The sequence below is a fragment of the Crotalus tigris genome, unplaced genomic scaffold (assembly GCF_016545835.1).
Source record: "Crotalus tigris isolate CLP2741 ecotype Arizona unplaced genomic scaffold, ASM1654583v1 scf7180000024347.1601321, whole genome shotgun sequence".
NCBI lineage: Eukaryota > Metazoa > Chordata > Lepidosauria > Squamata > Viperidae > Crotalus > Crotalus tigris.
The window spans coordinates 1241566-1255765 of NW_024100516.1; the positions used below are offsets into that span (position 1 = coordinate 1241566).

A 14200-nucleotide genomic window follows, 5' to 3' on the forward strand; every position below is an offset into this window, starting at 1 on the left:
CTCCCAGAAGTCCTGAGCCAGCCTGGCTCAGCTTGGAAACCTCTCCCTTTCCCCTCAGCGTGGCTGGCTCAGGAATTCTGGGTATTGAAGTCCACGAGTCCTAAAAGAGCCAAGGTTGCCTACCCCTGGTCTAAACCCAACATTGGGTCCTTCAATGGCACCCTAGGAGAGGGGTAGGCAACCTTGGCTCTTTTATGACTCGTGGACTTCAACTCCTAGAATCCCTGAGCCAGTATGAGGGAGCTGTGGCCCCCTCATGACTCGTGGACTTCAACTCCCAGAATCCCTGAGCCAGCCACGCTGAGGGGAAAGAGAGAGGTTTCCAAGCTGAGCCAGGCTGGCTCAGGAATTCTGGGAGTTGAAGTCCACCAGTCATAAAAGAGCCAAGGTTGCCTACCCCTGCCCAAATGTCTGAATTTTGATCATGTGACTGTGAGGAAAAAATATTTAAATATTTAAACCAGGGGTCTTCAAACTTGGCCCTTTTATGAGTCGCGGACTTCAACTCCCAGAATTCCTGAGCCAGCATGAGGGAACTATGGCCTCATGACTCATGGACTTCAACTCCCAGAATTCCTGAGCCAGCATGGCTCAGCTTGGAAACCTCTCCCTTTCCCCTCAGCGTGGCTGCCTCAGGAATTCTGGGAGTTGAAGTCCACGAGTCATAAAAGAGCCAAGGTGGCCTACCCCTGGCTTATATAAAAAAAAACCCATTGCAGGAAATGGATAGGCAAGCTTCTTCCACTGCCTATTTTTATTCCTGATTTAGGTCCTCTGATTCCCTCAGTTTAGCTGCTGAAGGTAGCAAAAAGAAGAGGCTGTTTTTCCAGCCTGCTTTGAACAACGTCTTGCCTTGGTTTGTTAAGGTTCCCATTTATTTATTATTAATTTATGAGATTTTTAATCCCACCTTTATTATTTTATAAATGACCCAAAGCAGTGAACATATCAAATACTCCTTCTTCCTCCAGTTTTCCCTACAAGAACAATTCTGACAGGTGGGTTAGGCTGAGAGAGAATGATTGGCTCAAAGTCACCCAACTGGCTTTCATGCCTAAGGCGGGACTAGAACTCACCGTCTCCTGGGGATTGGCCCAAAGTCACCCATATGGCTTTCATGCCTAAAGTGGAGCTAGAACTCACCGTCTCCTGGTGATTGGCCCAAAGTCACCAAGATGGCTTTCATGCCTAAGGAAGGACTAGAACTCAGAGTCACCTGGGGATTGGATCAAAGTCACCCAGCCAGCTTTCATGCCTAAGGCGGGACTAGAACTCACAGTCACCTGGTGATTGGCCCAAAGTCACCAAGATGGCTTTCATGCCTAAGGCGGGACTAGAACTCACCGTCTCTTGGGGATTGGCTCAAAGTCACCCAGCCAGCTTTCATGCCTAAGGCGGGACTAGAACTCACTGTCTCCTGGTGATTGGTCCAAAGTCACCTACCCGGCTGTGATAATAATAACAACAACAACAACAACAACAATAGTAATAAAGTTGGAAGGGACCTTGGAGGTCATCTAGTCCAACCCCACGCTCAGGCAGGAAACCCTATACCATTTCGGACAAATGGCCGTCCAAATGCCTAAGGCGGCACTAGAACTCACCGTCTCCTGGTTTCTAGGTCAGCAACTTCATCACGATACAAAACTGGCCTAAGGAGAAAAAAAGCTGAGATATACAATATGCAAATAAAATAAGTAAAGTTTTAAAAAGAACAATTCATACAGTCACCTGCAAATCACCAGACTCTGAGTAATGAAGTGATGTAAAGGCGCATATGACTCAATCCTTATTTTCTTTAACTCCCAAGGAAGTCAGTGAGATCTTTAAAAAAAAAAAAAACCCTCTGCTTAGAATTGCAGATGTATTGCAGAAGTGTGCCACTTCGCTATAAGCTTAATTGGGTTTGGTTTTAGCTTTATATTTATTTATATTTTGCATATAGAAACCCCCCGTCTCCCTCATACTCTTTAGCTTTGCGTATTAAATCAACATATACCATGTGTGAATGGTGGCTTTCAGCTTCCTGGATTGTACGACCCCGCCTTTGTGGCTTAGAAGTATTCAGCAAATCGTGGTGAAAGATAACTTACCAAAACTGAACTGCTGCTTTATTTAGCCAGAGTTTTTAAATAGATTTGTGGGTCTCCCACCTTTATGATAGTCAGAAAACTGCTAAAAACTTAGTTCTTCTTCCAGGCCTTGGGACAAGTGTGGTTACAAGATCCCCATTAATCATTTTTCCCTTCTTGCAGTCACTCCCATCTCTTTTTCAAATTTGTAAGCTTTCAAGCTGCCCAGAATTGGCGTGGAGGCAGGCAGCCTGGATCCCACCTTTATTATTATTATTATTATTATTATTATTATTATTATTATTATTATTATTATTTTATCTATGTCAATATTTTTTATTAATTTTTTTTCCATCAACATATGTTAATATTTCCAATCAACAAGTTGTCTGGAGTTTGCTAAGCTAATACATGTTCAATTCGTAATCCTTCATTCTTTTCTCTAACCAAGAATAAAATAAATTCCAAATTTGATAGTAGTCCGTATCTTCTTTGTCTTTCAACCTCATAGTTAGTCTGTCCATCTCTGCACATTCCAGTATTTTCATGATTATTTCATCCTCTGATGGCAATCCTTCATTCTTCCAGTATTGTGCAAAAAATATTCTCGCTGCTGTGATAATATGTAGAATTAAATATAATTTCTGCTTATTAGTCTTTTCAGACATAATGCCTAGTAAAAAAAGTTCAGGTTTAAAATCCACTTGTTTGCCCAATATTTTTTCTAACCACATATGTGTGCTTTTCCAATAGGCCTTTGCCTTCCCACATGTGCACCAAATATGATAATACGTGCCTATGTTATGTTTACATTTCCAACATCTATCTGACATATTTTTAAACATTTTTGCTAATCTTACTTCTCCTTTATTATTTTTATAAACCGCTCGTGGCAGTGAATACACCTGCTATGCCTCCCTCCTCTTTATTTTTCCTACCACTATCCTGTGAAATGGGCTTGGCTGACAGAGTGACTGACACGAAGTTGCCCAGCTGATATTCATGCCCATGGCAGTACTAGAACTCACGGTCTCCCAGTGACTCACCCAGTCACCAAGTTGGCCTTCATGCATCAGATTAGAATTCACCCTCTCCTGCTAATTAGCTGAAAATCACCCATCCTAAGGCAGGACTAGAACTCACGGTCTTCCTGTTCCAAACCTGGTGCCTTAAATATTAGACCAAGCAGGCTGGCTGTTAAATAAAATAAGCCACATTTGGCTGATCTTCCTAAGGGTGATAGCTATAGGTGGTTTTAAAAAGCACAGTGGCAAGATTCAAAAACAGCCTGCATATATATCATGGCACCCGCTGATTTATGATGAAAATGGGAGAGTTAACTCTCTTAAACAAAGAGTTAAGAACAACACAATGAAGTTGCAGGTGACTGCAGGGGAGCAAACGTATCTTCAAAAAATGCCGGTGGAGATTCTCAGTCATCCAGGTGGTGATTGCCCCAAAGGTGCTTTTTCAAAAGCCAACTGGAGTTTCTTGTTTTTTTTTTTTCTTGAAAACGTTTCGCCTCTCATCCAAGAAGCTTCTTCGATTCTGACTGAACGGTGGAGAATGGAAGGATTTATATTCCTTCAAGTCACCTGGTGGTTAGCAAATAACTTCAGAGCAGTGAACATTTGAAGACAGCAAAATCCTCATTCTGGACAGAGTGGACCACTGGTTTGAAAGAGGGGTCCAAGAGGCCATCTATGTCAAACTTTTGAATTTATATCACATTATCATTATTACTTTGTACGCTACATTTTAGTATTTGCGTGCAACTTAATACTAATAATAAAGATGGAAGGGATCTTGGAGGTCATCTAGTCCAACCCCCTGCTCAGGCAGGAAACCTCATACCATTTCAGACAAATGGCTGTCCAGTCTCTTCTTAAAAACTTCCAGTGTTGGAGCATTCACCGCTTCTGGAGGCAGGTTGTTCCACTGGTTAATTGTTCTGACTGTCAGGAAGTTTCTCTTTAGTTCCAGGTTGTTTCTCTCCTTGATGAGTTTCCACCCGTTGCTTCTTGTCCTGTCCTCAGGCGCTTTGGAAAATAGCTTGACTCCCTCTTCTTTGGGGCAGCCCCCGAGATATTGGAAAACTGCTATCATGTCCCCCCTCATCCTTCTCTCTCTTTTTTTTTGTAAAAAAAATTTTGTTTTCAATTTTTCATTACATTCATAAAAAATACTTCAGATAAAGAATAAAATAAATTTATACACACAACTTTTAGTATTGCTCACCCATTTCCCCCCAAACCGCATCCACCCTCTAACCTCTTCTCTCACTTCCCTCTTCCTCCCTCTTCTTCCTCACTCTCCCCCTCTCCTCCTTCTCCTCAACCTTCCTACTTACTTCTTCCCTTCCTACTATCTTCTCATCCCACTCCGGATGCAGTCCAGGGGAAATGCCCGATCAATTCCTCTCTCCAAATTAAAACATCAATATTATATACAATAAAACTATTTCTACTTATCTGACCTATTTAACCTCGAACCCATCCTCCCCCCACCCCTGACTTCCCAGAGCCAAGTACAGGGTTATACAAACATATTAAACATAATCTACTTAAATTTACTAATTATACAACAACCAAACTCATACTAACCCTTAACTCTCTTCAAACTTTAACATCATAATTTTATAAAGAAATCCCTTACTCATAAAATAAATGAAACTTTGTAGTTCCATATTTCTTCTGAACATATTCTATCCATCTTCTCCATACAATAACATATCTCTCTTGTGAATGATCCTTTCAATAAGCAGAAATTTTAGCCATTTCTGCTAAATTAGAAACCTTAAATACCCATTCCTTCTCTTCATTAAACTAGACATACCCAATTCCAGCAACCGTTCCTTATATGTTTTAGCCTCCAGTCCTCTAATCATCTTTGTTGCTCTTCTCTGCACTCTTTCTAGAGTCTTCTCATCTTTTTTACCTCATGGTGACCAAAACTGGATGCAGTATTCCAAGCGTGGCCTTACCAAGGCCTTGTAAAGTGGTATTAACACTTCACGTGATCTTGAACAGCCCTCTCTCAATAGAGGGGGAGGGATACACCACCACCTATATATATTCTTTATAATACAGTCCTTTCAGCAGTCCCAAGAAGGCTCCACACCCATTTGCACTTTGATTCAGCTGACCCTGAGGGCACAGATAAACTCCAAGTGGCCTCAACGACTCTCAGAGAGAGTACTAACAACCAGAGGATTGCAAGGAATATAATCCTTCCATCCTCCACCATCCAGTCAGAACCAAAGCAGCTTCTTGGATGAGAAGCGAAACGCCTTCAAGGAAAAACAAATTTTAGTTGTGCTTTGAAAAAAAGCACCTTAGAGACGTCTTCAAGAAAAGGGGAAGTGGAACATGCTATCATATGTGGTGGGAATGCACGTGAGCTCGTGATTTTTGGAACAGGATTAAAGTATGGTTGGAAGAAATATTAGAGCAAGTGGTAGAACCAAAACCAGAACTCTTTCTATTAGGTTTAACTACGCAAAAGCATGAGAAAGGCGTACTTTATTTAATGCTACACTTTTTAATGGCTTCCAGACTGGTTTTTGCTCAAAATTGGAGAAATAAGGGAACTCCAACGGAAGAAGAGATCCTGCATAAAATTTTATCATGTGCTGAGATGGACAGGCTTACAATGATTATGAAAGACAAGACAGAACACGAATACTTCGAAATCTGGGGCAAATTTTACCGTTGGTATGAATTAAGGAGAACTGCTCGGACTTCAAGTTAATGGTAGAATTAAAAGATATATATAACTGTATATATAATTGTATTGTATAGAAGATGAGGCTTATATAGAGGTTAAGAATGATGTATTAAGCTTTTGTACCATGAGAAACAAACTGATAGGAAAATTCATTCTGGAATGTCATGTTTGTCCATTTTTGTTTTAATTGTATTATGAATAAAAATATTAAAAACACAAAAATCATAGAGGACCAAGAACTAAAGGGTTTAAAAATTAAAAAGGAAGAATATAAGGTCCCAGGGGAAAAAAAAAAAAAGAAAAGGGGAAAAGGCCAGCCAACTTTAGGCCAATCAGTCCGGATGTGATAATTACACTGAGACGTAATGTCTCCCACGGCAGGAAACCACCATTTATGTCAATAGCCAACCGCTGCCGAGGGGAGGGGTGTCCACAGGGAGGACACGGAGAGTCAGAGTGATGCAAGCATTGTCGTGGCATCACACCACACACCCCTTTTGGGGCAGGCGTATTGCAGCACGATCTCTGTACGTGTGAGAGAGCCAGAGCTTGCAGTAACTTTGCAAACCTGGTTTCATCATTCTGGCTGAAACCAGGGCACAGCGCCGGCCTCAAGCCTGAGAAAGGCGAAGGAAAATGCTTGTTAAGCCTTGGGAGAGATGGCAGAAAGCAGCCTCACACAGGTGGTCCTCGACTTACGACAGCCCATTTAGTGACCGTTCAAAGGTATCTCGTTGAAAAAAAATGCCTTATGACCATTTTTCACACATGCAACTGTTGCAGCCTCCCCCATGGTCAGGTGATCAAAATTTAGAAGCTTGGCAACCGACTCACATTTATGACGGTTGCAGTGTCCTGGGGGAGGAGTCACGTGATTCCCTTTTGCGACCTTCCGACAAGCAAAATCAATGGGGAAGCCAGATTCCCTTAACCACCGTGCGACTGACTTCACACCTGCACAACAACAATAATAAAGTTGGAAGGGACCTTGGAGGTCATCTAGTCCAACCCCCTGCTCAGGCAGGAAACCCTGTACCAAGGGTAGGCAATCTTGGGTCTTTTATGGCTCGTGAACTTCAACTCCCAGAATTCCTGAGCCAGCTATGCTGAGGGGAAAGAGAGGTTTCCAAGCTGAGCCATGCTGGCTCAGGAATTCTGGGAGTTGAAGTCCACGAGTCATGAGGGGGCCATAGTTCTCCCATGCTGACTCAGGAATTCTGGGGGTTGAAGTCCATGAGTCATGAGGGGACCATATTTCCCCCATGCTGGCTCAGGAATTCTGGCAGTTGAAGTCCACGAGTCATGAGGGGACCATATTTCCCCCATGTTGGCTCAGGAATTCTGGGAGTTGAAGTCCACGAGTCATGAGGGGACCATTGTTCCCCCATGCTAGCTCAGGAATTCTGGGAGTTGAAGTCCACGAGTCATAAAAGAGCCAAGGTTGCCTACCCCTGGCCTAGTTATAGAGCCCCTTTATGTTCAAAGTTCTCTATTCTTTGAACCATATTCAAACAAGGGTTTGCTCATGTAATGAGCAAATCTCTTGAATCGAGACAGACCCATTTCAATACTTTGGTGATGGATTCTTGACCGGGTGGGAGAGAAGGAAATGGAGATGGCGAAGGAAGAACGGATCTATTCATTAATGAGGACCAAAAAAATGAGGCTGCAATACTTCCCATCCAATCTGACCGGTAATCCTTTTCACTTGCTCAGATATGGAGGTCAAGCAGTTGGACAAGAGGGCTTCTGGTCAAAGCTTTGAAGTGATTCTGAAGTCCCCTTCGGACCTGTCCCCCGATAGCCCCGTCCTCTCCTCTCCTCCCAAGAAGAGGGATCTGTCCTTGGAGGAGCTGCAGAAGCGACTGGAAGCTGCTGAAGAGAGAAGGAAGGTAACAGGGGAGGGGGGGATCTACAATTGCTCGTGCGTCGCTGGCTCGTCCTTCCCCAAATTTTATCTTCAAAAAAATCCTCGCGCTTCACACAGCTAAAATCGTGTCCTGAGGAACACCGGGACCCTATGCCTGAAAGATCTCCAAAATACACGGGAAGAAAACTGACCAAGAAATTCCAATCAAAATTATATATATATATGTGTGTGTGTAACTACTGTTTTACCGTTAGGTGCTTAACATGGTTAACAATTCGGACAGAAGAGAATATCTGTAGCCTGTCAGGGCTGAACAGCAGCATCCTTGCTGCTGTCTGAGCTTGACCGTTTGCTTGCAGACATTTCATTCCCGAAGTAGGTTACATCATCAGTGCTAGAAGGGAGTGGGGTTTGAAGAGGAGGGAGGAGGAGGAGGAGGACGACGACAACTATGGGGCCCTTGGTGCTCTCTGAGCTTGGTGGTTTTCTTACAGACATTTCATGACCCAACCAGGTAACATCATCAGTGCTGGAAGAGAGTCGGGTTTGCTTTTTTGTTCATACAGTAGGCAAATAGCTTGCCTTGTCAGTGTTGGTGGGAGGCTTCTCGGTGCTTCCTTGATTAGACTGTTGTTTACGGAGTTGGCTCCCAGAATCCCCCAGCTAGCCAGAGTTGAAATTCATAAGTCTTAAAGTTGCCAGGTTTGGGGACCCCTGTCCGGAAGGAAGGAAGGAAGGAAGGAAGGAAGGAAGGAAGGAAGGAAGGAAGGAAGGAGGGGGGGAGAGAAGGAGGGAGGGAGGGAGGGAAGGAAGGAAGGGAGGGAGGAAGGAAGGAAAAAGGAAGGAAGGAAGGAAGGAAGGAAGGAGGGGGGAGGGAAGGAGGGGGGAGGGAGGAAGGAGGGAGGGAGGGAGGGAGGAGAGGAAGGAAGGAGGAAGGAAGGAGGGGGGGAGGGAGAGAAGGGGGAGGAGGGAGGGAGGGAAGGAGGGAGGGAGGGAGGAAAGAAGGAAGGAAGGAAGGAAGGAAGGAAGGAAGGAAGGAGGGGGGGGGGAGGGAAGGAGGGAGGGAGGGAGGGAAGGAGGGAGGGAGGGAGGAAAGAAGGAAGGAAGGAAGGAAGGAAGGAGGGGGGAGGGAAGGAGGGAGGGAGGGAGAGAGGGAAGGAGGGAGGGAGGGAGGGAGGAAAGAAGGAAGGAAGGAAGGAAGGAAGGAAGGAAGGAGGGGGGGAGGGAAGGAGGGAGGGAGGGAGGGAGGGAGGGAGGAAAGAAGGAAGGAAGGAAGGAAGGAAGGAAGGAAGGAAGGAAGGAAGGAAGGAAGGAAGGAAGGAAGGACCACATCTGGAGTGCTGCAGCCAATTTTGGTCACCGTATCGCAAAAAAGATGTTGAGAGTTTGGAAAGAGTTCAGAGAGGAGCAACTGGGATGATCAAAGGCTTGGAAGCTGAAACATACAAGGAACGGCTGCAGGACTTGGGTTTGGCTAGTCCAGGGATAGGCAACCTTGGCTCTTTTATGACTGGTGGACTTCAACTCCCAGAATTCCTGAGCCAGCATGAGGGAACTATGGCCCCCTCATGACTCGTGGACTTCAACTCCCAGAATTCCTCAGCCAGCATGAGGGAACTATGGCCCCCTCATGACTCGTGGACTTCAACTCCCAGAATTCCTGAGCCAGCCTGGCTCAGCTTGGAAACCTCTCCCTTTCCCCTCAGCGTGGCTGGCTCAGGAATTCTGGGAGTTGAAGTCCACCAGTCATAAAAGAGCCAAGGTGGCCTACCCCTGGCTTAGGACATCATCCCAGTCTGTGGGCTCCTCCAGAGCCGAATTCCCTCTGTTTTATGGGGTTTTTTTTTTGCAGAGCCAGGAAGCTCAAGTCCTGAAGCAGCTGGCAGAGAAGCGGGAGCACGAGAGGGAAGTGTTACACAAGGCCCTGGAAGAGAACAACAACTTCAGCCGGCTGGCTGAGGAGAAACTCAACTACAAGATGGAGCTCAGCAAGGAGATCCGCGAAGCTCACCTAGCCGCCTTGAGGGAGCGACTCCGCGAAAAGGTGAGCCCGGCAACGCTCCCCGCTAACCAGATCCCAACGGGTCACCTCTTTGACCCTAAGCTGCCCCGACTGGGAGGCTGTGGGCAACGCAGAAGAATAACGACAAAAATCACAGCAAGGCATAGCCCAAAGATGCTTTTTCACAAGGCAACTGGACTTCCTTGTTTTCCTTTGAAGATGTTTCACTACTCATCCAAGAAGCTTCTTCAGGTTCTGACTGAATCGTGGAGAATGGAAGGATTTATACTCCTTGCAGACAGTTGGTCATTTGCATCCTTTTAGAGAGTCATTGAGACCACTTGGAGGTTTATCTGTGTCCTCCTAGGGTTACTTGAGTGGTGCAAATGGGCGTGGAGCCCTCTTGGCTGCAGGGCGTTTTCTGCCCTGGGTCCCTTCCTGGTTGAAGATGGGCGCAGGATGATGGGGATGAGTCTGTGTTGTCTGCAACGGATTTCCTGAAAACATGGCAGACTACAGAAACTATTTGCGCCTCAGTTTGTGATGCAGACAACACAGACTCATCCCCATCATCCTGGGCCCGTCTTCAACCGTGAATGAATGAACCTTTATTATCAAAGTACAACAGGTATACAATGAGATTGGCTGAGCCTCCCTGCGTGCCCCCCCCCACAACTCACAGTGACAACAAATCCACCAACTTATTACACCATGTGAGCTAATTGCACAACACGCCGGCCTCACGAGTCTATCATACATAAAGTTATTTCCCGTTCAAGAGCCTGACAGCCCATGGACAGAAACTGTTCTTCAGCCTGTTGGTACAGCTGGCTATACTTCTGTATCTCCTACCCCAGTGGTTCTCAACCTTTTTAATGCCGCGACCCCCAACCGGTCGTAAGTCGAGGACTACTCAACCGGTCGTAAGTCGGGGACTACTCAACTGGTGCAGCACCGTTTGCAGAATGGGACTTTTGGCGGGCTCAGCAGGGCAGAGACAGCCTGGACAATTCCTATTGGCTTTTGAAAGCCAATAGAATTAGACTCCTATTCAAGAGAGTCTATTCTATTGGCTTTCAAAAGCCAATAGAATAAAAGGGAGTAGCACAGCTAAGGAAAAGGGGGAAAAAAATGGCGGGCTGCGTTGTTTGGCGACCCCCGTGAAATGGTCGTTCGACCCCAAATGGAGTCCCGACCCACAAGTTGAGAACCACTGTCCTACCCAATGGTAGGAGAGTAAAGAAGTACCAACCAGGGTGTGAGTCGTCACTGAGAATTTCCCTCACTCTTCCAAGGCAACGGGCCCTGGCGATGTCATCCAGTGGTGTCCAGGGACAGACCACGATGTTTTGTGCTGTGCTCACCACCCTCTGTAATACCTTCCTATCCGCGGCTGTCAAGCCAGCATACCAAACCACGATACAGTGTGAGAGGACGCTTTCTATAGTAGACCGGTAAAAGAAGGTCATGAGTCATGACCCAGGGCAGGAAAACATCTTGTAGCCAAGAAGGCGCCATGCCCATTTGCACCACTCAGGTGACTTTGAGGACACAGGTCAACCTCCAGGTGGCCTCAACGACCCTCTAAAACAGACATGTCAAACACAAGGCCCGGGGGCCGGATGCGGCCCGCAAAGTGGTTTCATGTGGGCTGCGAAGCCATCCTGGAAACAGTGAGGGAACGGCCCCCTCTGCCTTGGCCCTGGCCCAGGCCGGCCGGGAGCCAATGTACAATTTTGTGGTGGCCATCTATGCTGAAACGCATTCGGTCTTAGCTCCACAAGGCCGTCTGGAAACAGCGAGGAACCAACCCCTGCTGTGTTGGCCCCGCCCCCTGGGTGCATGCTGGGGAGGGGTCACCCTTTGTGAGGAATGAAGAAAAGCACCATGCCTTGGCGCTTGCCCTGGTCCCACCCCATTTTGCCAGAGACTCTCAGATCTGTCCCTCTCCTGCCCAGGCTCCCATAGGCACCCTTGACGCGAACGATGTAGAGCTGGCCACACCCACTCTATCCACGCCCACCCAGTAGACCACACCCACCCTGTCCACACACACCTGGTCCCCCAAGGGCAACCGCAGTGCTGATGCGGCCCTCAATGAAATTGAGTTTGATAGCCCTACTCTAAAAGGAGGCAAATGACTAGCTGTCTGCAAGGAGTATAAATCTTTCCATTCCCCACCATCCAGTCAGAGTTGAAGAAGCTTCTTGGATGAGAAGAGAAACATTTTCAAAGAAAAACAAGAAAGTCCAGTTGCCTCGTGAAAAAAGCATCTTTGGGACAATCAGGACCTGGATGGCCGAGAATCTCCATAGACAGCAATGCATAGTGGCCAAGATGGACACCAACTGGACATCAACTGGTGCCATGGGTAGGACACACCTGGTGGAGGAGACTGCCCTGGAATCAAGCAAGACCTTCTCAACCACTAAAGGAGAACATTTGAGCTCAGAGGAGTCTTTGATGCGCTCTCTGAGTTTGGTTGTTTTCTTGCAGACGTCTCATTACCCAACTAGCCTTGATGAGGTTACCTAGTTTGGGAAATGAAACGTCTGCAAGAAAACAACCAAGCTCGGAGAGCACCTCTTCTCAATCGTACCCAATGTGCTTTGTTGAGTTTGAACTTTTAAGATGTGTGGACTTCAACTTCCACGGCTGGCTGGGGGATTCTGGGAGTTGAAGTCCAGGAGTCTTAAAATTGACAACGTTGGGGGAAAAAGTGCTCTAAGAGGCACGTTTCCTGCCCTCTCTTCCTCCCCCAACTTTCCATCCTCAGTCCCATGGGTTTGGGATTACAGATAGTCCTTGACTTACAACGGTTCGCTTAACGACCGTTCAAAGTTACCGAAAAAAGCGACTTCTGACCATTTTTTTTACACTTATGTCTATTGGGGTACCCCCGTGGTCATGTGATCAAAATTCAAATACTTGGTAACTGGCACATATTTATGATGGTTGCAGTATCCGGGGGTCCTGTGACCTTTTCTGACCTTTTGACAAGCAAAGTCAGAGGGGAAGCCAGATTCACTGAACAACCGTGTGACTGACTTAACTGTGGCAAGACAGATCATAAAATGGAGCAAAACTCACTTAACAAATGTCTCACTTAGCAACAAAAATTTTGGGCTCAAAAAGTCAAGGACTAGCTGTAACGGTTGTCAGAATGTGTCAGAGCATGCATGGTCTTATTGCGCTGAGATAACCCAGGAGTAAACAGAGTAAACAGTGATCTATATTAAATGGTGGTTTATCTCACACTATCTACAGTATCATACACCAGGAACAACATACGTGCTAATACAGCAGGATCCAACAAACTGCAGTTAGAGCAAGAAAATGGAAGAGAGAGAACACATCAGCGGAGCTTTCCCCTTTACACAAAGGCTCTTAAAGAGACACAGACCCTGCTGAGTCATTCCCATCATTACATTTTAAATCTTACATTACACAAGCTGGTTAGCTGTTAAATCAATACCTTGACAGGATGGGCTGTCCCACCATTGATGTGCTTATCCTTGCAAATCATTGTTCTGCGTTCACACCCGTTATCACCTCCATGTTTTTCAGGAACTGCACGCAGCTGAAGTGCGCCGAAACAAGGAACAACGGGAAGAGATTTCTGGATAAGTGGCTTTTCTACACAGCTAGCACCTGCTTCCTAATAACTAACCAACCGATCCCAACTTCTTCTCTCTTTTTTTTTGTCTAGACAGGGCAACATCCAGTTTCTCCATTTCTTTTTGTCTCCCCTTTTCCCTGCCCTCCGGCGTACGAGCTCCATGTCTTTCTCCTCTCTGTATCTTTTCACATGGAGGTTCATAGAGACCTCCCAGCCTTGACTATAGCATCCATCCATCAGCTTTTTTTTTCCTTTGGGCTGTTCGGAACAAAAACCGCAAAATCATTTTAACGCACAAGAACGAAGGGAACCCTTGCAAGGTGCTTGGCCGCGTTGCGGAAAGGCTGCTCTCTATGAACCCCCATCGGTCTGATTATTCGACCCCCCCCCTCCTCAGCCAAGCAGAGTGGTAAAAGAGGACTCTTCCCCTGTCAAGGCCTATCTCGCAAACCCCATCTTGAGTTAAGTGCACGCTGCAAACGGAAAAGCAACTTTCAATTTGCAAACAGGGGGAATGGGACGCACACACATCCAAGCCACAAGTGCAGTGGTTTCTTCCTTCTTCTTGCCAGTTTGCCTGGAAGAGAGGGGAAAAAAATTAAAAAAATCTTACGAGGCCTCTGCTTTCTCGGTGAGGAAAGTTAAGACTGAATAGTTGACAGTTTTGATTAAGAGACACCTTTTTGCTTTCTTGATTGGTTTACAGGAAAGGAGAGATTCATTTCAGAGGCTTGAGTTTGAAGAGGATATTAAGAAAAACCCAAAAGAGCAGGCATGATCTGTTGCCCTTGTTGTTGTTGTTGTTAGTTGCAAAGTCGTGTCCGACCCATCGCGACCCCATGGACCACGTTCCTCCAGGCCTTCCTGTCCTCTGCCATCTTCTGGAGTCCATTGAAGCTCATGCCTACTGC

The 14200-nt window shown here is 46.1% G+C and overlaps 1 protein-coding gene across 1 annotated transcript in view; it reads left to right on the forward strand.

The window, feature by feature from the left end:
- STMN3 (stathmin 3) overlaps window positions 1-14200 on the forward strand; it is a 41247-nt gene extending 27047 nt beyond the window's left edge. Inside the window, exons 3-5 of the mRNA XM_039326966.1 lie at window positions 7515-7690; window positions 9521-9712; window positions 13238-14200. Coding sequence (XP_039182900.1) covers window positions 7515-7690; window positions 9521-9712; window positions 13238-13297 — 428 coding nt within the window. The 3' untranslated portion in view covers window positions 13298-14200. The remainder of the gene's footprint in view (window positions 1-7514; window positions 7691-9520; window positions 9713-13237) is intronic.